The sequence below is a fragment of the Salmo salar genome, chromosome ssa21 (genome assembly GCF_905237065.1).
Source record: "Salmo salar chromosome ssa21, Ssal_v3.1, whole genome shotgun sequence".
NCBI lineage: Eukaryota > Metazoa > Chordata > Actinopteri > Salmoniformes > Salmonidae > Salmo > Salmo salar.
In genome coordinates, this window is record NC_059462.1 from 30582035 (window position 1) to 30609654 (window position 27620).

Here is a 27620-nt window from a genome sequence, read left to right on the forward strand (position 1 = left end):
AATAGTTTGATTACCGATGTACGGATCTGACGGTTTGCCTAGTGGCCGGGATGTCTGTCTGTGCACCTCCATCATTCGCTCTCATGCTTGCTCGCTCTCTTTCTTTTCTGTGAAAGATGCGAGAGTTTGTTCTCGAAATAGACCACGGAAAATAGTTTCCCCCGTTGCAAAAATACTGAATCTTGAGTCGATTCCGAAGCTTGACAGCCAAAAATGGGAGTAGACTCCCTACCTAGGTGTCAGAGACATGCTATAGCACAACACATCTTCTTCTCAGCCTTCTTCTCATTGCTTAAATGCACAGCATAGGAATGTATTTAATTAATTTGCTATTCATGCATTAAAGCTCTGACACACTGGTAGGATTGTCAAACGTTTGCCTGCCGACAGTATTTAGCACCTCTGAATGGTGTCAGCAGTCAATCTCTTTTGTGTTCACACAGCAAAGACCTTGAAAGTTGTCAGCCACTCAACCATATTAAAATACTCCAAACCAGAAGGTGGCGATGCTTATCCGTGCATATTGCTTATGGTCTAGCTATCTGCACTAATGTTGCTATTTTGTAGAAACCCTTTGTTGATACTAGCTAGATGACGAAAACACAATTTAATTCCCTCTCCATAATCCCATAGACAATTTTTTTTGCTAGCTAACCTTGGCATATTCACAAACTAGCACAACGAGCTAGCTAGCTAAAGACACTGGACTAGCTAACTCTGCAGTTAGCAAATCCTATTGTGATTATGTCAATACTAGTTAGTGGTTAGCTATCTTAGAGGAAGTATTTAGTGTTGTGTGCATTTAGTTAGCTAGCTAGCAACGCTACATTCCCATAGCCTACATTGCATATGAAGTGTGACTGGCTCATCCATGGATGTAAGGAGAAAATGCCCTATTTCACCCCCACACACATGGGGGTTCATGCTCTCTCTAGTTGGCTCAAAGTGAAGTTGTTGGCCACTGACAAGCATATCCATTCTACAAGTACAATCATTAGACCTGGTCGACATGCAGCAGGTACAGCTTTTCTTCTGTCAACAGAAACAACGACATCCTACTGTTATGAGTACCGATCAGCAGTGAGATTCTCGGTATTTCATGCTTTACAATTCATTTCAAAAGATGAATTTGTTGCACTACTCTTGATTGTGTTATTTCCCTGTGCAATGTTCTTGTGTATGAAAAGCATTTAAGACCCATAGCTTGCCCTATTCCATGATGCAAATGGTTGTCAGCTTCCTTTTTGATGTCAAGGGTTATTGGTTGTGTTCATTATTTGCCTATGAATATAAACCAAATATTAATATCTTGAGTGTGGTTCATATTATTCATGTACAGAACACATTTTGTTGGTTTTGCTAAATGCAAGAATCCATGCCAAGTTGTATTATTATATAGCTAAATGCATGTAGGAAGCACCGCCTATAATATGTGTGGCGCTGACGTGCATTTGTCCCTCACGTGACTCCTGGAATGTTAACAATGCAGTAAGTGTCGTCCAATTTTGTACTGAATTCTAATTCTGCCTGGAGTTGGGAGAAAATGGAGTCTCTTCATGATATTTACTCGGGCCTACCGTTAAGAGAAAGTTCGATAAATTATCGTATGTGTTGTGCAACAAATTATTGGATTTAAAGTTTTCCGAAAAGTGTATTTGGTTCGATTCTTTATCGGATTAAATCTGAATGATACATCTATCTCATGGTAAGTTAAAAACTTAATATTTTGGGAAAGCCTAACTATTTTGATGAAGACACAGAAATAAAAGTTATTATTAGTACTGCATTTTATTTAAATTGGAGATAAAGCCTCGGATTTCTTCCAACGCGACCAGCTTTCGGCCAGAGAAAGACTGCTGGGACTGAAATTCTCCCTTCATTGGAATGTCGGGCTGCTCCAGGCTGTGGAGTTGCGTTGCTTCCAGCGCTAAGTTGAGAAGGCCCCACGTTCTTTTACTCTCAAAATGTTAAACTAATCACAACCTCGACAAGAAAACCCACGAAGTGATCAATATGGTAAGAATATCGAAACAACTCTTTTTAATGGTTGAGTTTAGTTTTCACTAAAGCCTGCGATGGACGGGGTTCATACAGTGGCGATTTTTGCATGTAAATCTTGGGACAAACTCGACCAAATCTTTTTTTTTTTTTTGGTGTATGCCAGCAAAGCCACTATACAACATTTTATAATGTTTATGTGGTCTAAAAAGTAAGGGAAATACAACCACGAGGATCCACTTTTATAGACAAAATACCGACGCACAGACAACGCATTGCGCAAACAAAACAACCCTCGCAATATCAGCTGGAATTACATGGGTTTATTACGGAACTTTTTGTTTAAAAAAATATATTTGAATGGGAAGAGACTGTCATTGGCAAACATGGTTACAGACCCAACAACATTATATAGTATCCCGTCATCGTGAAGAAAAGCACATCAGCTTATTATAATACACAAAGTAAGCAAAACAATGAAATCATTACGACATTGCCAAAGATGATGAATAAGATACTAATGACACCTATATAAGCAATAAAACAATTGAGATCTACAAACTATCGCATAAAGGAAGGATGAGCATATGACGCAAGCCATAATTTCGATTAAGACAATGAGCAGGTAGTCAATATAGCTATTTGTTCAGCACTTTTGAAATGTACAGCGACAGAATTCAGAACATGGGCCTTTATTACAATATGCTCCCAGTACACCAAGTCAGAACCGTAGGATAAATAAGCAGATAATGAAAGCTCTTACAATATTCAATGATGACATTTCTCTACAACAGGCAATAGGCTACATGTGCACCACCAAGTCAGAACACTAGGCTAAATTCTGAGGGGGAGAAGGACCAAATTCTTAGGGTGAGACACATTGGCTACTAGCAGCTTACTACACATCATACACTTAAGATAACGTTATTAGCTACTGACATACACTATATATACAAAAGTATGTGGATTTTAATATTTTTTTATTTCGTCTTTATTTAACTCAGCAAGTCAGTTAAGAACAAATTCTTATTTACAATGACGGCCTACCAAAAGGCCTCCTGCGGGGACGGGGGCTGGGATTAAAAATGAATATAAATATAGGACAAAACACGCATCACGACAAGAGAGACAACACTACATAAAGAGAGACCTAAGACAACAACAGAGAAAGGCAGAAACACTTGACAACACAGCATGGTAGCAACACAACATGACAATAACATGGTAGCAGCATAAAACATGGTATAGACATTATTGGGCACAGACAACAGCACAAAGGTCAAGAAGGTAGAGGCAACAATACCCCTTCAAATGACTGGATTTGGTTATTTCAGTCACACCCGTTGCAGACAGGTGTATACAATCGAGCACACCGCCATGCAATCTCCATAGACAAACATTGGCAAGTAGAGTGGCCTTATTGAAGAGCTCTGTGACTTTCAACGTGACACCGTCATAGGATGCCACCTTTCCAACAAGTCTAGAGCTGGTCCGATCAACTGTAAGGGCTGTTATTGTGAAGTAGAAACGTCTAGGAGCAACAGCCGCGAATTGGTAGTCCACACAAGTTCACAAAATGGGACCACTGAAGTGCTTAGTGAGTAAAAATTGTCTGTCCTCTGCAACACTCACTACTGAGTTCCAAGCTGCTTCTGGAAGCAACAGCAGTACAATAACTGTTTGTCGGGAGCTTCATGAAATGGGTTTCCATGGCCGAGCAGCCGCACACAAGCCTAAGATCACAATGCGCAATGCCAAGTGTCAGCTGGAGTGGTGTAAAGCTCGCCGCAATTGGACTTATGAGCAGTAGAAACGCGCTTGAGTGATGAATCACGCTTCATCATCTGGCAGTCCGACGGACGAATCTGGGTTTGGTGGATGCCAGGAGAAAGCTACCTTCCCGACTGCATAGTGCTAACTGTAAAGTTTGGTGGAGGAGAAATAATGGTCTGGCTGTTTTTTCATGGTTCAGGCTAGGCCCCTTAGTTTCAGGGTAGGGAAATCTTAACTCTATAGCATACAATGAAATACTACAGGATTCTGTGCCTCTAACTTTGTGGCAACAGTTTAGGGAAGGCCCTTTCCTGTTTCAGCATGGCAATGCCCCTGTGCACAAAGCAATGTCCATACAGAAATGGTTTGTCGAGATCGGTGTGGAAGAACGTGACTTGCCTGCTCTGAGCCCAGACCTCAACCCAATCGAACACCTTGAGGATGAATTGGAACGCCGAATGCAAGCCAGGCCTATTCGCCCAACATCAGTGCCCGACCTCACTAATGCTCTTGTGGCTGAATAGAAGCAAGTTCCCGCAGCAATGTTCCATCATCATCTAGTGGAAAGCCTTCTCAGAAGAGTAGAGGCTGTTATAGCAGCAAAGGGGGGACCAACTACATTTGAATGCGCTTGATTTTGGAATGAGATGTTTGACGAGGTGTCCACATACTTTTTGTTATGTAGTGGATCTCCCTGGCATATTACATTTATGCAGCACTATACAAGACATATTTTTGGACTCACCATTGCTGTGATCACTTAAACGTGGCGCGGCGGTCCTTCTTGTGGGCAAGGTCTGGCAATCTCTGGATTTACGGTGCTTTCAAGACAACTGGTAACTCGGGGGGGAGGGGGGGGGGAACAAGGCTGAGTCATGGTGTCAGTGATCTTAAGGTCGGAGCTCTAGAAAGAGGCCAGAGTTCCAAGTTCCCAGTTGTCTTGAACACATCAATGTAATTCAACCTTTTTTGGCCCATGGTGTTGCGTGTGAATGTTCATCCTTTTAAACTTGGAAAAGTGACCCTTTCAGACCGATGTTTTAAATCCATAAACCCAGACTTGGACCACACACCCTCTCCACCTAATAGCAGGCAGGGGAAGCAAAATAGTGATTGCTTCTCAACTCTTGCAGTTAGCCATCGGTTCCTTCCAAACCACTCATTGTTGAATATGCGATTTCAGACTTGTTGAGCAATGTTTTGTCCAATGGCCCGATGAGCACCGATAGGTTTTATCTATAATTTCTCTTCGTATGACAAGGATTGAAATGGATTTGCCAGTAGATTGTCATAATTCATGAGGATGACTGCTTGCTAGCTAAGATTGTGAAAGTATGATGTTGACATGATCAGTCCAATCAAAGCTACGGTAGATATAACGTGATTTGAAGCCATTTTATCTGTGGCCAATGACCTTGAATGTTCTCGGACAGGCACTTCTCATGTAAATCTATGGCAGCACCCAAGGGGGCCCGAACTGCCTAGCTGTCCCTGTAGATTTGGTGGTGACGTAGTGTCCCCATGAGTGACACAACACTGAGCCAATCACGGTGCAACTGGAGAAGATTACCAACGCCTACACTCTGTATTTTCGCTGGCTGTCCCTCCACCACAGAAAGCACTGTGCTAGGCTGAAACACTTGCATTTTGGAGCTGCTTTACTCAAGAAAGAGACCATGTTTGTATGTAGCTTTATGAACTCAAGTTAAAAAAAATTGGGGGGGGGGCATTGTTTTCAAATTGAGATGTGACATGAATTAATGCCAAAATAACAGCCAAAAAAATTACTTTTTTGTTAGTTTTTTTGCTAAAATGGCCGGGCTCACTTCCTCCTTGCTGTTAGATTCATTATAAGTGTGCATGATGTTCTGTTGGGTCAAATGCAGTCAACAGATTGTTCCAAACAAGAACGATGCTGTGTTCTACTTTGCATCTTAATAAAAATCATTCCAGTTTTTTTATATATTTTGCAAGTCAAATCTCGATATTTGGAGAGAAATAAAATCACAATTTTCCATCTTTTTCCAAGATCATGCAGCCTTATTATGCATTGCAGCCTGAGGCCCTCATTAGAAAATACAGGCCAATAGGCACCATAGATCTTGTGTTATTAACAGTACAGTAGTCTCCAATCAGTCAGATAGGCTGATAAGATAATTACTTTATTATCCCGTGGGAAAATGTTGGTTGTGGCTCAGTGTATACCGTAATTTCCGGACTATAAGCCGCAACTTTTTTCCCAGGCTTTGAACCTCGCGGCTTAAACAATGACGCGGTTAATATATGGATTTTTCCCGCTTTAAATGTTTTTTTCTCCAAAAAAACACATTCTGTGACGTGCTCAGTTTTTTGCCGGCATGAAGCTTTCATTAGACCAATGAAATTGCCGAACGGGTTAAGGTCAAACAACTTTTTTGTTTACTGTTTAGATTAAATCGAGTGCTCTCAAACATCCCATCATTCTGATTACGGTAGTCATTTTGTCACCCTCATCATGGCAAAGACACAGAGAAATGCATATGATGCAGCTTTCAAGTTGAAGGCGATTGATCTGGCTGTAGGAAAAGGAAATAGAGCTGCTGCACGGGAGCTTGGTCTTAATGAGTCGATGACAAGCCGTGTTTCGTTAAAGACTATTTATTTTTGTTACAAGCCGTGTTTCGTTAAAGCCTGTGTAAAGTTCATTTGTTTCAATGTACCGGTAGGCACCTGCGGCTTATAGACATGTGCGGCTTATTTATGTTCAAAATAATATATTTTAAAAAATTCAGTGGGTGCGGCTTATATTCAGGTGCGCTCAATAGTCCGGAAATTACGGTACATAAAAACACACAATCAAGCATAGAAAATGACATTATACAGGTAGAAAAGCGATCACTGATTCATCTGTACACTATACACATCAGTACACTCTGTCAACTGCAGGCCACCCCACTGTTCCTACTAGTGGGTATAAAACATGTATGAGCCTTGTAAGTAGGAGACCCTGTCTCTACTCTCCTCTCTGTTGTTTTTCAGTGGAAATCTATTTCTCTGTTGTTTATTTTGGTCCGCTCTGCCCCGTGATGCAATGGTTTGAGTTTTCTTGTCATCACTTGTGGAATGGAATGCTATGGGTCAGATGTGGCACGCAAAGCATTACAACAATGGGAGCCGAGGCTAAATATTCTGGAGATTGCTATGGCGCTTGGCACTGCCATCCTAAACATGTTTGTTTAGAAAAACTACACTCACAGTGAGTGCTGTGTTTGTGTCAGAAAACGCCTCAAACACCCAAACCCCAAAAATGCCCTTTTCAACCCATGATGGGACATAGCACACAGAGAGGGGGAGAAAGAGATGGTGACAGAGGGTGGTATTGATGGTAGTGTCCTGTTTTAAATGGCCCCAGTGGATGCTGTTGATCCCAGGCTATCCCAGGCCTAAAGGAACACCGACCAAGTACTGGTCCGATGGTCTCTCAGCCCTGTTCTATAACCACTGAATTGAAATAATTTTATAATTATATTTTAATAATTGAACATGCGTAAGTTACACAGGTCCAATACATTAATAAAATGTTATACACGATCATACATCAATAATAGGGTTTTACACCACAAAAGCTACATTACACGATTACACCGCAATAATACATTGTTGTTGCTATGTGACTATTCCACGTGTGCACAGATAAATATGCTTCCTTCACATCTGTTATGCCCCAGAGAGTAGCACTGCCACAATAGAATGTAGACAATGTTCTTGGAGATAAAACTGCAAAGGGGTGTTAATATTGGATCACACAGGAGAAGTTCACACACAGTTGATGAGACGTGTGTAACTAATGTAACCCTACGCCACCATGACCATAACTCGACCACACACACATCTTGACCTTACCCATACAGTGACATTTTTAGTAACGTTTTCTGCTCTGGTCTTGCTCCACAGGTACAGAAGGGAGCCAGAGTGGTTTGGGCCAAGGGCATCCTTGTGACCCCTCACATGACTTGGAATAGGAACGAGTGTGACCCCTAAAACACACAACATGGAACGCCAGTAGGAGCCAGCAACACAGAGACAAACAAAAACCTAGACCAAGAGAAAGCGAGGAGGAAACATAATCTCTCCACAAATCTCTCCTACTGGAGGGCCTTATCTATTTAGGTCACAGAGTTCCAGAGCAAGCTTACGAGTGTTTGTGTCAGTGTGTCAGTTGTGGGTGTCTGTTTGGGTGTGAGTTCCCTAGGCTAGATACTAAAACAGGGGAGTGTCATGAGGCCCAAGACGTTCCCCTCTGCTCCGTACGTGGGCAACACGCGCCAGCGCCTCCAGGAGATCAAGGAGGGGCTGAAGCAGCCAGCCAAGCTGGTGAGTCAGGCCCTCCATGGGGGCAGCTCCTGGGGTGAGGGGGGCCGCGGAACCGAAAGCAAGGGCAAAGACCCCGGGAGTCGCCAGCAGCAGCTCCGGCCCCCTCAGAAGTTCAACAACTACCAGAACGCTTTGAGAGAGATCCGCAAGTCCCTCAAGCCCTACGAGTCTGGCCCCTCCTCTGTCAACCGACAGATGCTGCAGGAGTTGGTCAATGTTGGCTGTGACCAGGTGAGGACTGGAGAGTGAGTGAGTGTCTGTGTGCTTTCAAGTGGGAGAATCTGCTCTCGTCTGTATCGATGTCTCAGCTTAAATGCTGGTTCTATAATCATGTCCTGTAAGTGCCTAACATAACTCACAACTCATGTGGATGTTGAAAGCGCCATTCAATGTCATAATATCCAGAGTACAGTACAATGGTTACATAATGTGGAACGCAGACATGTTCAGATATCAGTTGGTTTCTTCATCCTCTTTCGGAATGAGTGAACATCTTGTCCACTCCAGAGTGAGATGGAAGAGGAGAGCGAACGTTTCTGCAGGAAACTGTCAGCTCACACATGCTCACCTTTCGCCTAAAGAAATAAAGCCGACTATATTTCAGATATGGATAGCCTTATTACAGGGATGCAATTTATCTGAGTATTTCCGAGTAATAATGGTCAGGCTGTTCAGCAGAGTTCAGTCTCTTTAAACACCCATAACTGGCCTAAGATCAGGGCATTTTAAAGGGCTCTGTGTGTTCGAAGCACTTGGCCTGGCCAGAGACCAGTTACTATAATCAGACTCAGTACTGTGGTTGAAGTCTTCGGGACAGGCCTGAGGACAGGCCCTGTAATGGCGGCACTCCTCGTTTTAAAGAATGCTTAACTCAAGTCTGTGCTAGGGGAAAAAACGCTCCTCAGACCTCAGCACAGTAGAATTAGAGATAGTGGGGAGAGAGGGAGAGAAGAACGACACAAGCCAGATAGATGCAACTCTTTTCCTGCCTACTGACTTTGACTGTCTGTCATCTTGCTTTTACCATCATAGTGATGGATTGTAGATATGGTGTCTCAATGAGCAAAGCTGCAGTCACCTGTCACTGTGTTTGTCCTAGGGCTGCCTCCTCAAGGTAACCCAGCCGGACCGAGGTATGCGTCCAGTAAAGACATTAACAACAACATTACGACCATTTAGCAACTTAATCAGTCCTCAGCCCTTTACATAAATGCTTTCTGGACCAGCCACCAGGCAGGTATGATGGACGGTCCTGGTATTTTTAGGTGACTGTGATCTAGGGGCCACTGAACTGACCATTGAGTGTGGGCCCGGGCCCGTATTTTCCTACGCATTCCACAGCCATAATGGCCACTGTAGTGAGTGGCCTCTCTAGTCTCAACCCCCCTCCATCCCCAAGGGCCCTCTGGTCTTATTCTTATCAGCAGCCTCTCCTCCTCCAGCCACAAATTACACAGCGCTGCGGCAAGTTACATAATCACAGTAAAAGAGGAAATGTTTTGTTGGGGAGCGAGGAGGGGCCGCTGGGAGGGGTGGAGTGTGGAGGAGTTCTTTTCCTCTCCTCCACCTTCCTTCATGTGTACAGCGGCTGCACTGTTACTGTACGAGGGGCGGGCCAAGCGGAGTGGAGGGGAGACAGGAATCTTATGCACACTAAGCATATTAAACCTCTGACATATGAAATGATGTGGTCGCCGCCTTTATGTAATGATGAGGTTAACAGGATGTGACGGAGGCCGTGTGTGTGTGTGTGTGTGTGTGTGTGTGTGTGTGTGTGTGTGTGTGTGTGTGTGTGTGTGTGTGTATTTAAGAGAAGGAGAATATGGTGGCGCACTATCTTTTGTTCCACAGACCTACTGATGTCCCTCCCTCTCAGCCTGTCCATCCAGACTCGGCTCCATAAAGGTCTTCCATATGGCTTTCATTTCCAGCGTCCCGTGGTGGAGTGTTGCAGAATTAAGTCAAAGTGAAAGCTAATATATAAAAAAACTGCCTTCCTCTCAGAACCTAGAACAGTGGCACAGAAACTGTCACTACGTCCAGGAGTGTGTATTTTGTAGTTCACTTGAGTGAGAGGTGGGTGTGTGTGATGATATTTACGAACTCCCAGCCTTCTAAGGAGAGTGTGTGTGTGTGTGTTTGAGATAACTCCATGGCTTGTGGCTGTAACCATTATAATGTGTGTGTTTGGGATAACTCCCTGGCTTGTGGCTCTAACCATTATAACAAGGGTGCAAATGTGGTAGAGGATATTTTAAGCTGGAAGTCACATGAGTCTAGTAGACAAACAGAGGGAGAAGGAGAGAGTATGCGAGAGGGAGGGAGAGCAATGGGAGGGAAAGACACCCAAAAATACAGATTTCCAAATAGCTGGAATTCTTTACTTCCTGGCCTGTGGAAGTGAGTGTTTATTTTCGGTTTCCTGTGCGTGTACGCTAGTGTGTGTGTGTTTGTGTTATGTTTGAGGGAGAGGGAGGTGTTTTGGTTCAGTGATATGGGCAGGCCCACTCTGATGTACATTGTGTAGAATATCTGTGGCTCCGTTGTTTCCTGGTTCTGAGAACTGATTGTGCTCTGTCGCTATGCAGCCCTGTTTTTAAACCCCTAAGTTTCCTCCCTGCAAATGGAAGCACCCTGTCTGTCAGAACCTGTGGACACACACTTCAGTCCTTAGAATGTGTTTAGCCCTAGTTAGGGTTGTTGCGGTGACTGCCATGACTGCAGTAAAATTCTAAGTGACCGTTGAGTCATCTGTAATCTCCTCTTATGCACTCTGTACATGCGTTAGTAGTACCCAACTCGCTAACGATCATCTGGTCGCTAATGGCCTGGTAGTCAGGGCTCTATTGACCCTCTAACCACTCTGACATAAACGCAATCTAAAATCAAAACAATATCTGCTTTTAAAACTCACCTCACTGTGATGATCAATTTGAAGAAAGAAATTCAACAACAGGTTGAAAAAGTGGAAAACATGGTCGTTGTGGACGTTGTTTCAAAGCCTAATACAAAGAAATAGACAGCACTTTCTAAGGTAATGATTAATTCAAAACTCCCATATGCATATTAGAGCTTATGCATATTCATAGGCCCAAGCCCGAATGAGCCGAAGCCCGAAAAAATAAACTGAATTAAAATGATTGTGCTGTTATACAATTCATAGCCTACTGCATATTACCCAAAAATACTGATTTAAGATATCTTTGGTATATAATTGGCCTATCCTAAATTGAGTTTGTAGTGAATTTGTATTTGATTTTGAATAGTAATGGGGCATTTTATTTATTTTCATAGTTAATAGGCTGACACATGACCTTGTAGCTAGAGAATATCTCACCACCGTGCATTTCCATCTCCCTTCTCTTGTTCATTCCTTTCTCCAGCGCACAGAGAGAGGGGGTGGCAACAGTTTAATGAAATGTTTAGGTGTGAAAACATGTTACTATCGAGGTTCCCGAACAAATTTCCCTTGGTTTCCCAACTGAAGCACTGAGTAGCTGTAGGAACAGGGTGGGAACAGAGCCCATGGCATACAGAGTTTGGGGGGAATATCACCAGTTGCCTGTGTTGAAATAACCGGAGTAGCCTAAACAAACCAGCGGGAAAGTGGCCTCAATTTCTGCCCATTTTATAATGGGACATTGTAAATCAAAACTAATTTTACATATTAGTAAAGACAAGATTAAATTTAGAATAGTCTGATGGGTTAAAATTTGAAAATATTTTTTGCGACTTTCTCAAGTCATCAATATCCTTTAGTTTCATCATGCAGCCCATATATCTTTTGATTTCTAAGACATTTAAAGGTTTGTATCATTCTCAACTAAAGTTGACAAATAAATCTAAATCTAGTGAATAGGACCTGTTTCAAATGATTACTTTTACACTCAACATAGCCACTTCATATGTGCACTCTCACTCCAGGGATGCGAAAAATATACTTTCTATTTTATTCAGCTGTTCAATTATATTCTTATTACTATAAAATAATGGAACATGACTCATTAGCATATCTTGTCTGCTAAATTAACAAGCCTATGGCATGGCACATAGCCAGATAACATTTTGTTCTTCTGAAATACATTTTCTTCATATAATAATGTTTCTTTAGACCTGCTGAAAATACATTAATTGGTGATGGTATATATTCAATTGATTTCTAACTTTTTCATGCAGATGTTCCAAAGGTGGACATCAGCAGCTTGTATGCGTGGAGGTCTGGAGATGCTAAACATGTTTATGTTAATTAACGGTTAATTACCTTGAGACCGGCAGTCTTATGCATGACAGTAACCGGCTGACAAAAATTCAAGACCGCCACAACCCTAGCCCTAGATTATTTCCTGTAAAATGTAATATTCATACACAACATCATCAAGATTAGTCTTGATTCTATGTTTTAAACAACAACCTCCAGTGGTTATTTCAGATGAGCAGTAGTATTTGGTTGAAGTTCTCTAACTGACCAGCAGAGGCGGTGTGGGGCTGAATGCCTGTGTTGACTGAGGGCCACACTGAGGTATGGGTTGAATGTCTTTAGAGTGAGGTCATATGACATTAAGGGGTATTTCCTCATGTAGGTGTGGGTCGCCTAGTTAAAGAACGGTCACAGCTTGTGTCGTGTTTATTTTCACGTCTCACTCACTGATGTTTAATGGCTGTTGTTGTTTGTACTTTGCCAGTATGAAAATAGTAGGATAACCTGCATGATCTTTATATAAATCCTAAAATATGTACTACAGTATGGTATAGAACTGTCACCGTAGAGGTCCTTGTCATAAAAATAGCGTGCTATTGAAATGTTGAAAAAATGTAAAAGGGCAGGTTCTGTGTTCTCTGTATTTTATGTTGTTGTGTGTGTGTGTGAGGCTGGCTCAGGAAATGGCTGGTGCATGACCCCAGGAGAAGAGGATGCAGGTGCAAGGCCTGCTGGGGGGCTGTTTAAATCATCATGTCCTTATGTGTGCATGGTTGACAATAGAAGAGACAAAGACAATAGAAGAGGCTATACACTATCTGGCACTAAAATAATGCAATCTGTTCCACAAAATGAGATGGATGAGTGTCATCAGTCACAGTCTCTCAATGATTTATCAGTGTCTTTTCAACATCGTTGTTTTGCCACCAGGAAATGGCGGTGCGTGCTCTGAAGCAGACGGGCAGCAGAAACATTGAGGCTGCTCTGGAGTACATCAGTAAGATGGGATACCTGGACCCCCGCAATGAACTCATCGTCCAGGTCATCAAACAGACCTCACCAGGTAACACAACTCATGCACATACAGTGCGTTCGGGAAGTATTCAGACCCCTTTACTTGTTCCACATTTCATAAATGTACAGTCTTATTCTAAAAAGGACCAAATTGGTGACCAAGCAAAAACAGGTTGTTAGAAATGTTTGCAAATGTATTAAAAGTAAAAATTGAAATATGACATTTACTTAAGTATTCAGACCCTTTACTCAGTACTTTGTTAAAACACCTTTGGCAGCGATTACAGCCACGAGCCTTCTTGGCAGCCACGAGCTTTCTTGACTCTACAAGCTTGGCACACCTGTATTTGGTGAGTTTCTCCCATTCATCTCTGCAGATATTCTCAAGATCTGTCTTCAGCGATGTTCGATCGGGTTCAAGTCCGGGCTCTGGCAGGCCTACTCAAGGACATTCAGAGACTTGTTCCGAAGCCACTCCTGTGTTGTCTTGGCTGTGTGCTTAGGGTCGTTGTCCTGTTGGAAGCTGAACCTTCACCCCAGTCTGAGGTCCTGAGTGCTCTGGAGCAGGTTTTCATCAAGGATCACTCTGTACTTTGCTCCGTTCATCTTTCCCTTGATCCTGATGAGTCTCCCAGTCCCTGCAGCTTAAAAACATCCCCACAGCATGATGCTGCCGCCACCATGCTTCACCGTAGGGATGGTGCCAGGTTTCCTCCAGATGTGACACTTGGCATTCAGGCCAAAGAGTTCAATCTTGGTTTCATCAGACCAGAGAATCTTGTTTCTCATGGTCTGAGAGTCCTTTAGGTGCCTTTTGGAAACTCCAAGCGGGCTGTCATGTGCCTTTTACTGAGAAGTGGCTTTTGTCTGGCCACTCTACCATAAAGGCCTGATTGGTGGAGTGCTGCAGTGATGTTGGTCCTTTTGGAAGGTTCTCTCATCTCCACAGAGGAACTCTGGAGCTCTGTCAGAGTGACCATGGGGTTTTTGGTCATCTCCCTGACCAAGGCCCTTCTACCTGTTTGCTCAGTTTGGTGGGGCGTCCAGTCTTGGTGGTTCCAAACTTCTTCCATTTAAGAATGATGGAGGCCACTGTGTTCTTGGGGACCTTCAATGCTGCAGACATTTTTTGGTACCCTACCCCAGATCTTAAATAATGGTTAAATAAAAAATAAAAATCTGTGCCTCGACACAATCCTGTCTCGGAGCTCTACGGACAATTCCTTCTACCTCATGGCTTGGTTTTTGCCCTGACATGCACTGTCATCTGTGGGACCTTATATAAACAGGTGTGTGCCTTTCCAAATCATGTCAAATCAATTTAATTTACCACAAGTGGACTGCAATCAAGTTGTAGAAACATCTCAAGGATGATCAATGGAAACAGGATGCACCTGAGCTCAATTTCGAATCTCATAGCAAAGGGTCTGAATACTTATGTAAATAAGATATTTCCCGTTTTTATTTGAAATACATTTGCAAAAATGTCTAAAAACCTGATTTCACTTTGTCATTATGGGTTATTGTGTGTAGATTCATGAGGAAATGTTTTATTTAATCCATTTTAGAATAAGGCTGTAACATGGGAAAAGTGAAGGGGTCTGAATACTTTCCGAATGGACTGTACATTCTAAATGTATGGACATAAAGTTTGAAATGCAGTAAGGATATGAACTCACTCCCCACTATGATTTCTGTCCACAGGCAAAGGGGGCATTCCAAGCTCAATGGACCACAGACCACCATTGGAGGGAACAAGTGAGGGCGCCATGCCTCCCTACCACCAGATGGGGGCGCCGATGTATGAGGGTGCTGGTTATGGGCCAGAGGGCGCCTACATGGGCGCCCCTCCTGTCATGAACTACATGATGCCCCCTTCGGTCGCGGTACAGGGCCCTGCCATAGGTAACCCCATGGGACGCCCCGTCAGCATGGGAGCCTACACTCCAACCATGGCAGCCTACCCTCCAGCCAATCCAGGGAACCCCATGTACACCCCAGGCACCACGCAGAATGCCTACCCAGGCAGTATGGAGCAGGCCATGATGGGCTACAGCGTCCCCAGCCAGCCCCTGCAGCTCCAGCCCCAGGCACCAGGAGGCCCTGCCCCCGGACCCCACTACGACTATGGCCACGTCCGGCCTCACATGATGGAGCCCTCAAGCTACGGCGTGCAGAGGAGTGCCTCCTTCCAGAACAAGATGCCGCCGCTGGCACCCGACAACTACGTCAACATGCAGGGGAAAGGGGCCATGGGCCAGAACGGGGGAGGGTACCCTCCTAACATGTACATACCGCCCCACCCCCAGCAGTCCAGCCCAACCTCACACCAGGTCCACATGATGTCCCGCTCACCTGGTGGAGCCGCCGCTGCCATGGGGCCAGACTTCTCTGACCTGCTCACACCCTCTAGAGCCAGCCTTAACCTGGACCTGTACGAGCAGCACCAGCACCACTGGGCCGGTCCCCAGGGGCCTGAGGGTGCCCCTCCAGCCAGGCAGCCCCAGCCTCAGGGGCCCTTCCGGGGAGAGGTGCGGGTCCCCAGCAGGACCAACTCCTTCAACAACCGGTCAGTGCCCCCAAACAACGTCCGACCCACCCTGGTCACCCCAGCTCCCGGAAAGCAGGACCCGTCCCTGGGACAACCCAACACCATCACAGCGGTGACTTCGCCCCCCATCCAGCAGCCGGTGAAGAGCATCCGAGTAATGAGGCCCGAGCCGAAGACTGCTGTGGGGCCATGTCACCCTGGCTGGTTGGCTGCTCAGGAAGCATCTGAGCCCCTCGCCTACATGCCTGAAGAGGCCTACTCTCTGGAGCATGCCCAGGAGACCCGCTGTCCACCACCTCCCTACCCCAAAACCCTGCTCATGTCTGGGGCTGCTTCAGAGGCAGGGCCCCTGGAGGGACCAGGAGGTGCTATGTGTGGAGCCCCAGACCTCAACACCCCTTCTAGGCCACATGGTGGTAGTGGAGGAGGAGGAGGAAAGGCAGAGGAGAGCCAGGTGAAAGAGAAGACCAAGTCTGGGAAAGGAGAGAAGGCAGTGAAAAACAAGAAGCAGATCCAGACATCGCCGGTGCCGGTGAGGAAGAACGGACGTGATCAGGAGAAGAGGGAGTCGCGCATTAAAAGCTACTCGCCCTTTGCCTTCAAGTTCTACATGGAGCAGCATGTGGAGAATGTGATGAAGACCCACCAGCAGAAACTGAACCGCAGGCTGCAGCTAGAGCAGGAGATGTCCAAGGTGAGACAGAGGGAGACCTAAAGGTTTTGAGGACCTGTGTTGTAGACAACACCTCGAAGACCCTACATGCCTAGAATAGGAGTCAATGAGTTCATGGCTTTATTTGTAACAGCTTGTCCAAAACATTTTTAAAAAACAATTACTTAGGATTCAGTCCTTTTGATAGAATGTTATGATATCATACAACAACAAAAAATGGGGTTTACTAGTGATGTAATACATTAGTTAATTTTTTATCTTACATTCACAGTTGATTGAGACATTCGAAACATAAATATAAAATTGAATATAATCGTAGTAAAGCATGTATACAGTATTTTACCAAGGCAACTTAACCTTTTTTATTCTTCCCCTCCCCCTTCCTCCAGGCTGGCCTATCAGAGGCGGAGCAGGAGCAGATGAGGAAGATGCTTAACCAGAAGGAGTCCAACTACAACCGACTGCGCCGCGCCAAGATGGACAAGGCCATGTTTATCAAGATCAAGACGTTGGGGATCGGGGCCTTCGGTGAGGTGTGCCTGACCCGCAAGGTGGACACGGGAGCCCTGTACGCCATGAAGACGCTGCGCAAGAAGGACGTGCTCAACCGCAACCAGGTGGCCCACGTCAAGGTAAAGCTGAAGGCAAATTATCATGATGAAGCGTTGCACCTGGAGATGTTTCCATGTTATTGTGATGCCAAAAGCACATTTCAGCGTTTGGTGTGGAATGGACAATAAAGTTTTTTCTTATTCTTTCTAACCCTAAGGCTGAGCGTGACATCCTGGCGGAGGCAGACAACGAGTGGGTGGTGCGTCTGTACTACTCGTTCCAGGACCGTGACAGCCTCTACTTCGTCATGGACTACATCCCCGGAGGAGACATGATGAGCCTGCTGATCCGCATGGGCATCTTCCCTGAGCCGCTGGCATGCTTCTACGTGGCTGAGCTGACCCTGGCCATCGAGAGTGTCCACAAGATGGGCTTCATCCACCGCGACATCAAGCCGGACAACATCCTCATCGACCTGGACGGACACATAAAGTTGACCGACTTTGGCCTCTGCACTGGCTTCCGCTGGACGCACAACTCCAAGTACTATCAGAAAGGTGAGCAGGGGACAAGACAAAGGACAAGTTCTTTCATTGCGTAGATGCTTTTGTATAGACGGCTTCCCCTTGATATGATCGATATGTAATATCCTCTCCTCTCTCCAGGGAGCCACATCAGACAGGACAGCATGGAGCCCAGTGACTTCTGGGACGACGTGTCCAACTGTCGTTGTGGCGACCGGCTGCAGACCCTAGAGCAGCGGGCGACACGGCAACACCAGCGCTGCCTGGCACACTCCCTGGTGGGCACGCCCAACTACATTGCCCCTGAGGTGCTGTTGCGCAAAGGTGAGGGCAAGACCGGGCATGGTGGAGTAGTTGTATGTTTGATATATGAAATAAAGAAGCACATTGTGATCTTGTTAGTGAGCGGTTGTGGTGTTGTCCCTGCAGGGTACACCCAGCTGTGTGACTGGTGGAGTGTGGGAGTGATCCTATTTGAGATGCTGGTGGGACAGCCCCCCTTCCTGGCCCCGACACCCACCGAGACACAGATAAAGGTTAGTAGTCAGTCGATTCACGGCTCAGTAAAACTACTGAATGTGGAAATACCATATCACTCCTCAATTGCAGCTCTGAAACATACTGTATCCTCACGGTCTCCCCCTTCCCTTTCCTCTTCAGGTGATAAACTGGGAGAGCACGCTGCAGGTGCCCCCGCAGATCAAGCTCAGCCCCGAGGCTGTCGACATCATCGGCCGTCTCTGCTGCTCCCCAGAGGAACGTCTTGGGAGCAACGGCGCCGGCGAGATCAAAACTCATCCCTTCTTCGACCAGATGGACTTCTCCAGCAACCTGCGCACCCAGCCCGCCCCCTACCGGCCCAAGATTGCCCACCCCATGGACACTTCCAACTTCGACCCAGTGGAGGAGGAAGGGGGTCCCGGGGCGTGGAGTGATAGCGGAGACAGCACCCGGGCCTGGGAGACCCTCTGCACCCCACACGGGAAACACCCGGAGCACGCCTTCTACGAGTTCACCTTCCGCAGGTTCTTTGACGACAACGGCTGCCCCTTCCGCTACCCCAAGCCCCCAGAGACCAGCCACAGCCAGGGGCCTCCCAGCAGCAGCGGAGCCAGCAGCATGGGCCCTGAGGAGGAAGAGGAGGAGGAGGAGGAAGAGCAGGGGGAAGGCTGTGAGCCTGTGTATGTGTAGAAGAGCCCCGACTGTTGGCGTTCTAAACTATGCCCCCCTCTCTCTTTCTCTCTCGCTCTCTCTCTCCAGCAAATCAACACTCAGCACCTGGGACCATGTCTGCCAACCTCCCATCTACCACTGTGAATGTATGTTCATGTGTGTGTGTGCATGTCTCTGTATATGTGGTTTTGAGAGACTGAGAGCGAGTGAGATATTGAGAACAGGACGGCCAGACATCTGTTCAGCAATTCAAGCGCTACTGTGTGGAATCTACAACGTGAGCAGAGACTACAATAAGAACCCCTGATCTGGGACCAATAAATAATTAACTGTACAAGGGCTAGGGATGGGATAATGATGCCAGAGGACTGTTATGAAAAAAGACTCATCAGAACAGGTAGTTCTTTTAAAAGGCTCCACTGCACTGTGGAGGTTTACAAAAGTGTTCAGATAAGAGTTATACGCTGGGACCGTGACCATGCGTGTTTCTGGTGGTCATAGTGCTCTATCCCATTCCTTCCGCCCTGGGTCTTACAGAGATCACTTCTTCCAGGTTGACCTTACCCCATGAAGTAAACACAAACACTTGCTGTTTCACGGGTTGCTTGTCTCTTCCTTTCTGAGACGTAGGGACTAGAACCAATGTGTGCTTTGGACACTGAGCTGGACTTTAGGTTGGACTAGACTGAATTAACTGGCGGGAAGAATCAAAACGCAACACTTATCACACAGCTGTGACAAAATAAGCTACCAAAATACACATGCACACTTTGCAGGATGGTTGAACTACACAATCTAGGAGGAAGCAATGGGGTTGTCCTCTGCAGCTAACCACCCTAAGTCCTCTAAAACCACAGGGTTATCTTACGCATTTCTATCAATGTTGTTTGGATGTTTTTCAAAGGTAGAAGGTCTGACATGGCAGTCTAGAGATTCCCCCAAGGTTAACTAGCTGTGTGTCTCCTACCTTCAGCTTCACATACACATTTTCTTTCTCCAAATAGGTGATGTGGGATGCCGCCATCTTGTGGTTAGAGAGCCACTATGTTGTTCCCTTACCACCCCTAAATGATTCTGCTTCGAGTGTTAGACCCAGGGGAATAGTTGTGATGGGGAAATACTCGTAGGAACAACAACAAATTCCTTTGGTTGAAGTGCCAGCTGCCAGATACATGGATGACATTGTTATTGGAGTCAATCAATTCCTCTCTCGGTATTATTATGATGACTATGTTTTATTGAGCTAGTTCTGAGGAAGGTGAACTACAAGTGTGAATCATTGCTTTGTTGTGGATATGGATCTTGTGATTACATACATGTTTGGTAAGCAGTCACGCCTATCCATGTCTCAACACAACACATACAGTACACCTGCTCTAAGACTGTCATGTACTGTGACATTACTGATGCCGTGCTTTTTAGCCACATTGACATTTCAAAGTCCAACCTGCTAGTGCACCACTTACACACACGCAGTATTATACAGTTAACACATCCAAGTGTCCACACGGTCTCCTCGGTCCATATGGAGACATGGCAGAAACATGTGATAGTATGACTATGTGCAATACAGAAAATACAATATATTGTTTTGTAAACACTTACAATTATTCTTTTGATCTTTTAATACTGAAACACGCTATGTAAAAATATATATTATATTGGTTTATATATTTTCCGTATAGTTACATGACCCAATGCTGCTTATTATTGTGATTAATATTATTTACATTTTTATCATTATTTCATGTATACGTACTTCTTTCCTTTTTGTGTAAAAAGAAAAGTGTGGGTTTGATTGCCAGTGTGTTTGAATTTGAAAGTGACGAACGGTGTGCTTTTTTAGATGAATGTTGGTGCGCATCTATCCACCACAAGGTGATGATGATCAGTGTTTGTGCAGAATAACGACAGCAGCGTTCCTGCTCTCTGCAACTGGGCTGGCCCTGTGTGTAAGAGAGTAGGGCGGAAGAGGGAGAGAGACAGACAGTGATAGAGAAAGATGAGTTTCAGAGACAAAAGGAAAGCAAGGCAAGATTGGTTATAAAGTGTAAAATATATGAATAAATAGCCTCCTTTGTATTACAAGACCAAGTATGGTAAATGACAGACTATTATTGGTACATTTTAATGCATCCTAATGACCACAGGTTAATTTGACCATTAATATTATGCTTGTGTTACAGAATTGTTGTTATGCAGTGGAGCACTGCTCAAAGCAGGAAATGCTTTATTTTCTCCAATATCTCCATATGCTTATTGACAATCAACCATTGACGCAGTCTTGTATGTCCAACTGAATAACAGTATTCCATATGTGATTGCATACTGACGGAACGGTCAAAAAGTTGCAAGTTCTGCCGTATGTCAATTCCCAAACATTCTAAGTGCACCAATATGTATCTCAAAGATCAGATTTGTGGCAAAATATGAGGGGAATATTTTAAACAATGACAATTGTTTAAACGTGCCAATAATGTTTTTGTTCACTTGCATGACAAAATGAATTGAAATTGACATGTTTTTTATAATATGCCTCATGTCTTCAGGATTGGGCAGCAAATTCACTTCATTTGGTCATCGTTGTCAGCGCAAGTGGGATTGCCAATCCACCAGGATGGACTACTCAGTGAAAAATAGCTTTAAAAAGAAACTGCTCACTGAGTCAGTTTTCTAGTGTGTATGAGTGTTTTGTATTAGGTGTGCTGTGGATGATGTGTGGTTTCCCTGTATCTGAGTTTTGAAAGTGATGACTGACAATCTTTGACTGATTTGAGATCTTATGTAATGACTCATGATGGGACTTTTTTTTATCTATGTACTTTTTTGTATTTTTACTCTCGGGAGTTTCTCATGTCTTTGATCCTCCTTAATGTATAATACAATTTTGTTATTCTTGAATATATATTTATACAGATATACATATTTTTTTGTATCTATATTCTTTTTCATTTCCTCTGAGCTAATGTTCGAATCTCTTTGTCTACAGTATTATAGACAATATAATTTGGACAGCATATCACCTTTTTTACATATGTATGAATTGAGAATTTGAAAAACTGCTTTCACTGTCCTCACGTGTAAAATATATGTATAAATTTAAATTAACCAGCTTTGACTTGTGTTGTAATTCCAAAGCCTGAAACAATGTTATGTCTGGATGAATAATACGATTGATTCTTGTTGGCTTTGAATATTTGACTTAACCTTAAGTCTTGTCTGTTGATGTGAAAGATGGTGATCAATTCAGTTAATTTATTTGGACTTCTACAGGAACTTGTCTGGCATTCAAGAGCACTGAGTTTAGACAACATTAAATCATCATAATTTACAGACATGACAGATCACAACCAGAGAGCTACAGTGCATTTGGAAAATATTCAGACCCTTTCACTTTTTCCAAATTTTGTTAGCCTTATTCTAAAATGGATTCATTAAAAATGTCACACAATACCCCATGATGACAAAGTGAAAGCAGGTTGTAGAAATGTTTGCAAATGTATTCAAAATATAAAAAAATGATACCTTTATACCTTTAACAGAAGTATTGAGACCTTTTGCTATGAGACTCGAAATTGAGCTCAGATGCATCCTGTTTCCATTGATTGTACTGGAGATGTTTCTACAACTTGATTGGAGTCCACCTGTGGTAAATTCTATTGATTGGACATGATTTGGAAAGGCACACACCTGTCTATATAAGGTCCCACAGTTGACACTGCATGTCAGAGCAAAAACCAAGCCATGAGCTCGATGGAATTGTCCGTAGAGCTCCGAGACAGGATTGTGTCGAGGCACAGATCTTGGGAAGGGTACCAAAAAACATTCTGCAGCATTGAAGGTCCCCAAGAAAACAGTGGCCTCCATTCTTAAATGGAAGAAGTTTGGAACCACCAAGACTCTTCCTAGATCTAGCTGCCCCGCCAAACTGAGCAATCGGGGGAGAAGGGCCTTGGTCAGGGAGGTAACCAATAATCCAATGGTAACTGACAGAGCTCAGAAGCCACTACTCAGTAAAAGGCATACGACAGCCCGCTTGGAGTTTACCAAAAGGCACCTAAAGACTCTCAGATCATAAGAAACAAGATTCTCTGGTCTGATGAAACCAAGTTGAAGTATTTGCCCTGAATGCCAAGCGTCACGTCTGGAGGAAACCTGGCACCATCCCTACGGTGAAGCATGGTGGTGGCAGCATCATGCTGTGGGGATGTTTTTCAGCGGCAGGGGCTGGGGGACTAGTCAGGATCGAGGGAAAGATGAACAGAGCAAAGTACAGAGAGATCCTTGATGAAAACCTGCTCCAGAGCGCTCATGACCTCGGACTGGGGCGAAGCTTTACCTTCCAACAGGGCAATGACCCTAAGCACACAGCCAAGACAATGCACGAGTGACTTCAGGACAAGTCTCTGAATGTCCTTGAGTGGCCCAGCCAGAGCCCGAACTTGAATCCGATCTAACATCTCTGGAGAGTCATGAAAATAGTTGTGCAGCAACGCTCCCCATTGAATCTGACAGAGCTTGAGAGCATCTTCAGAGAAGAATGGGAGAAACTCCCCAAATACAGGTGTGCCAAGCTTGTAGCTTCATACCCAAGAAGACTCGAGGCTGTAATCGCTACCTTAAGTGCTTCAACAAAGTACTGAGTAAGGGTCTGAATAATTATGTAAATGTGATATTTCAGTTTATTTTTAATAAACCTGTTTTTCTTTGTCATTATGGGGTATTGTGTGTAGATTGAGGGGGTTGGACTATTTAATCCATTTTACAATAAGGCTGTAATACAACAATGTGGAGAAAGTGAAGGGGTCTGCATACTTTCTGAATGCACTGTATATAGAGTTGAAGTCGGAAGTTTACATACACTTAGGTTGGAGTCATTAACTCGTTTTTCAACCACTCCACAAATTTCTTGTTAACAAACTATAATTTTGGCAAGTCAGTTAGGACATCGACTTTATGCATGACACAAGTAATTTTTCCAACAATTGTTTCCAGACAGATTATTTAACTTATAATTCACTGTATCACAATTCCAGTGGGTCAGAAGTTTACATACACTAAGTTGACTGTGCCTTTAAACAGCTTGGAAAATTCCAGAAAATTATGTCATGGCTTTAGAAGCTTCTGATAGGCTAATTGACATCATTTGAGTCAATTGGAGGTGTACCTGTGGATGTATTTCAAGGCCTACCGTCACACTCAGTGCCTCTTTGCTTGACATCATGGGAAAATCTAAAGAAATCAGCCAAGACCTCAGAAAATAAATTGAAGACCTCCACAAGTGCGGTTCATCCTTGGGAGCAATTCCCAAATGCCTGAAGGTACCACGTTCATCTGTACAAACAATTGTACGCAAGTATATACACCATGGCTTCACGCGGCGTCATACCGCTCATGAAGGAGCCGCGTTCTGTTTCCTAGAGATGAACGTACTTTGGTGCGAAAGGTACAAATCAATCCCAGAACAACAGTAAATGACCTTGTGAAGATGCTGGAGGAAACGAGCACTAAAGTATATCCACAGTAAAACGAGTCCAATATCGACATAACCTGAAAGGCCTCTCAGCAAGGAAGAAGCCACTGCTCCAAAACCGCCATAAACAAGCCAGACTACGGTTTGCAACTGCACATGGGGACAAAGATTGTACTTTTTGGAGAAATATCCTCTGGTCTGATGAAACAAAAATAGAACTGTTTGGCCATAATGACCATTGATTTGTTTGGAGGAAACGGGGACGCTTGCAAGCCGAAGAACACCATCCCAACCGTGACGCACGGGGGTGGCAGCATCATGTTGTGGGGGTGCTTTGCTACAGGAGGGACTGGTGCACTTCACAAAATAGATGGCATCATGTGGATGGAAAATTATGTGTATATATTGAAGCAACATCTCAAGAAATCAGTCAGGAAGTTAAAGCTTGGTCGCAAATGGGTCTTCCAAATGGACAATGACCCCAAGCATACTTCCAAAATTGTGGCAAAATGGCTTAAGGACAACAAAGTCAAGGTATTGGAGTGGCCATCACTAAGCCCTGACCTCAATCCTATCGAAAATGTGTGGGCAGAACTGAAAAAGCGTGTGCGCGCAAGGAGGTCTACAAACCTGACTCAGTTACACCAGCTCTGTCAGGAGGAATGGGCCAAAATTCAGCCAACTTATTGTGGGAAGCTTGTGGAAGGCTAGCCGAAACATTTGACCCAAGTTAAACAATTTGAAGGCAATGCTACCAAATACTAATTGACTGTATGTACACTTCTGACCCACTGGGAATGTGATGAAAGATATAAAAGCTGAAATAAATCATTCTCTCTTCTATTATTCTGACATTTCACATTCTTAAAATAAAGTGGTGATCCTAAATGACCTAAAACAGGGAATTTTTTTACTAGGATTAAATGTCATGAATTGTGAAAAACTGAGTTTAAATGTATTTGGCTAAGGTGTATGTTAATTCCGCCTTCAACTGTAACAGAAGCTATGGGTTTATATGTTATAGCACATGATAAATACTGTGCAAAGAATAGTTATTGCAAAATACATGATCATGATTAATACAGTGCAATGTCACAATGTCCACAGGACTCTTCTTTTAATCGCAGGCTTCTTTAAACTGCTGAGTGCTTGTTAAGCATTTTAATGCTTCTATGAACAAAATAGTTCAGAGTGCTGTTTGTACTAGCTGTGGACATAGGGAAACTAGGACTAGTTCTGCAGTTCCTGCAGAAACTGACAGGTCCACACACATCAGCAAGATCAACAGACCATATGTGCAAAAGAAAAGAGGACAATATTCATAGTAGATTGTAGTCAGACCTTAACCCCATACCTTTAACACTTCTTTGGGATCTGGGGGCAGTATTGAGTAGCTTGGTTGAATTAGGTGCCCAGAGTAAACTGCCTGCTACTCAGGCCCAAAAGCTAGAATATGCATATAATTAATAGATTTGGATAGAAAACACTGAAGTTTCTAAAACTGTTTGAATGATATCTGTGAGTATAACAGAACTCATATGGCAGGCAAAAACCTGAGAAAAAATCCAACCAGGAAGTGGGAAATCTGAGGCTTATAGTTTTTCAAGTGATTTCCTATCCCATATACAGGGTCTGTGGGGTCATATTGCACTTCCTAAGGCTTCCACTAGATGTCAACAGTCTTTAGAATGTTGTTTCAGGCTTCTACTGTGAAGGGGGAGAGAATAAGAGCTGTTGGAATCAGGGGTCTGGCAGAATGCAATGAGCTAAGTCACGCGCACAGCCGTGAGAGCGAGCTGCATTCCCTTTCATTTCTAAAGACAAAGGAATTGTCCGGTTGAAATATTATTGAAGATTTATGATAAAAACATCCTAAAGATTGATTCTATACATCGTTTGACATGTTTCTAGGAACTGTAATGCAACTTTTTTTTACTTTTCATCTGGACTTAGTGCCTGCTCCTTGTGCATTTGGAATAGTGAATTGAACGCACAAACAAAAAGGAGGTATTTGGACATAAATATGGACTTTATCAAAACAAAACGAACATTTATTGTGGAACTGGGATTCCTGGGAGTGCATTCCGATGAAGATCATCAAAGGTAAGTGAATATTTATAATGCTATTTCTGACTTTTGTTGACTCCACAACATGGTGGGTATCTGTATGGCTTGTTTTGGTGGTTGAGCGCTGTACTCAGATTATCGCATGGTGTGCTTTTGCCGTAAAGCTTTTTTGAAATCTGACACAGCAGTTGCATTAAGGAGAAGTTTATCTTTAATTCTATGTAAAACACTTGTAACTTATATCAACGTTTATGATGAGTATTTCTGTAAATTGATGTGGCTCCCTGCAAAATCACTGGATGTTTTGGAGGCAAAACATTACTGAACATAACGCGCCAATGTAAACTGAGATTTTTGGATATAAATATGAACTCTATCGAACAAAACATACATGTATTGTGGAACATGAAGTCCTATGAGTGCCATCTGATGAAGATCATCAAAGGTTAGTGATTCATTTTATCTCTATTTCTGCTTTTTGTGACTCCTCTCTTTGGCTGGAAAATGGCTGTATTTTTTTTTGTGACTAGGCGCTAACCTAACATAATCGTATGGTGTGCTTTCACCGTGAAGACTTTTTGAAATCAGACACTGTGACTGGATTAACAAGAAGTGTATCTTTAAAATGGTGTATAATACTTGTATGTTTGAAGAATTTTAATTATGAGATTTCTGTTGTTTTGAATTTGGCGCCCTGCAATTTCACTGGCTGTTGTCGAGGTGGGACGCTAGCCACATATCCCAGAGAGGTGAAAGTGAAGAGTTTGGGGTTTTGTAGTAGCCTGGCTGACACGACTCGCATGGTACACAGCTAGGGAGCAATATTCACACAAAAGTTGCTTGAGCTTTGTTTGGTTCTCTCTTTTTTCCCAGGGGGTTTGACCTGTCCTTTGGATTTAAAAATCCAACAGTTGTGTTGGTAGGGGGCGGTGCTCGGGGCTGTGTGTGGCTGTCCATGTGGGTGTTTTAGTGAGAAAGACACATAGGAGAACCAATCTGTTAAAAATCCCCCTTCATTATCCACACTTTGTGCCTACAACATCAAGACTTCGAGTTTGGTGTCAGCCAGACTAGTTTGTAGGGTTGTTTTGGGCATTGTGGGTTGTTTTTGGTAGCTGTTTTGGGTAGTTGGCCATTGTGGGGTAGTTTTGGGTATTTTGGGGGTAGTCGTGTTGTTTTGGGTGGTAATTATGGGGTTGTTTTGGGCATTGTGGGTAGTTAAGGTTGTTTTTGGTAGGTTTGAGGTAGCTGTGTTGGGTAATTGTTCATTG

General features: G+C 43.8%; 1 protein-coding gene across 1 annotated transcript; it reads left to right on the top strand.

The window, feature by feature from the left end:
* Positions 1–1475: 1475 nt before the first annotated feature.
* Positions 1476–21921, top strand: LOC106582069 (serine/threonine-protein kinase LATS2). Its single transcript, XM_014164783.2, has 9 exons — positions 1476–1705; positions 7705–8355; positions 13253–13385; positions 15041–16581; positions 16950–17192; positions 17330–17669; positions 17778–17960; positions 18066–18172; positions 18297–21921. Exons 2-9 carry the CDS (start codon positions 8029–8031, stop codon positions 18825–18827), a joined length of 3405 nt encoding a protein of 1134 aa, XP_014020258.1. The 5' UTR covers positions 1476–1705; positions 7705–8028; the 3' UTR covers positions 18828–21921.
* Positions 21922–27620: the final 5699 nt, after the last annotated feature.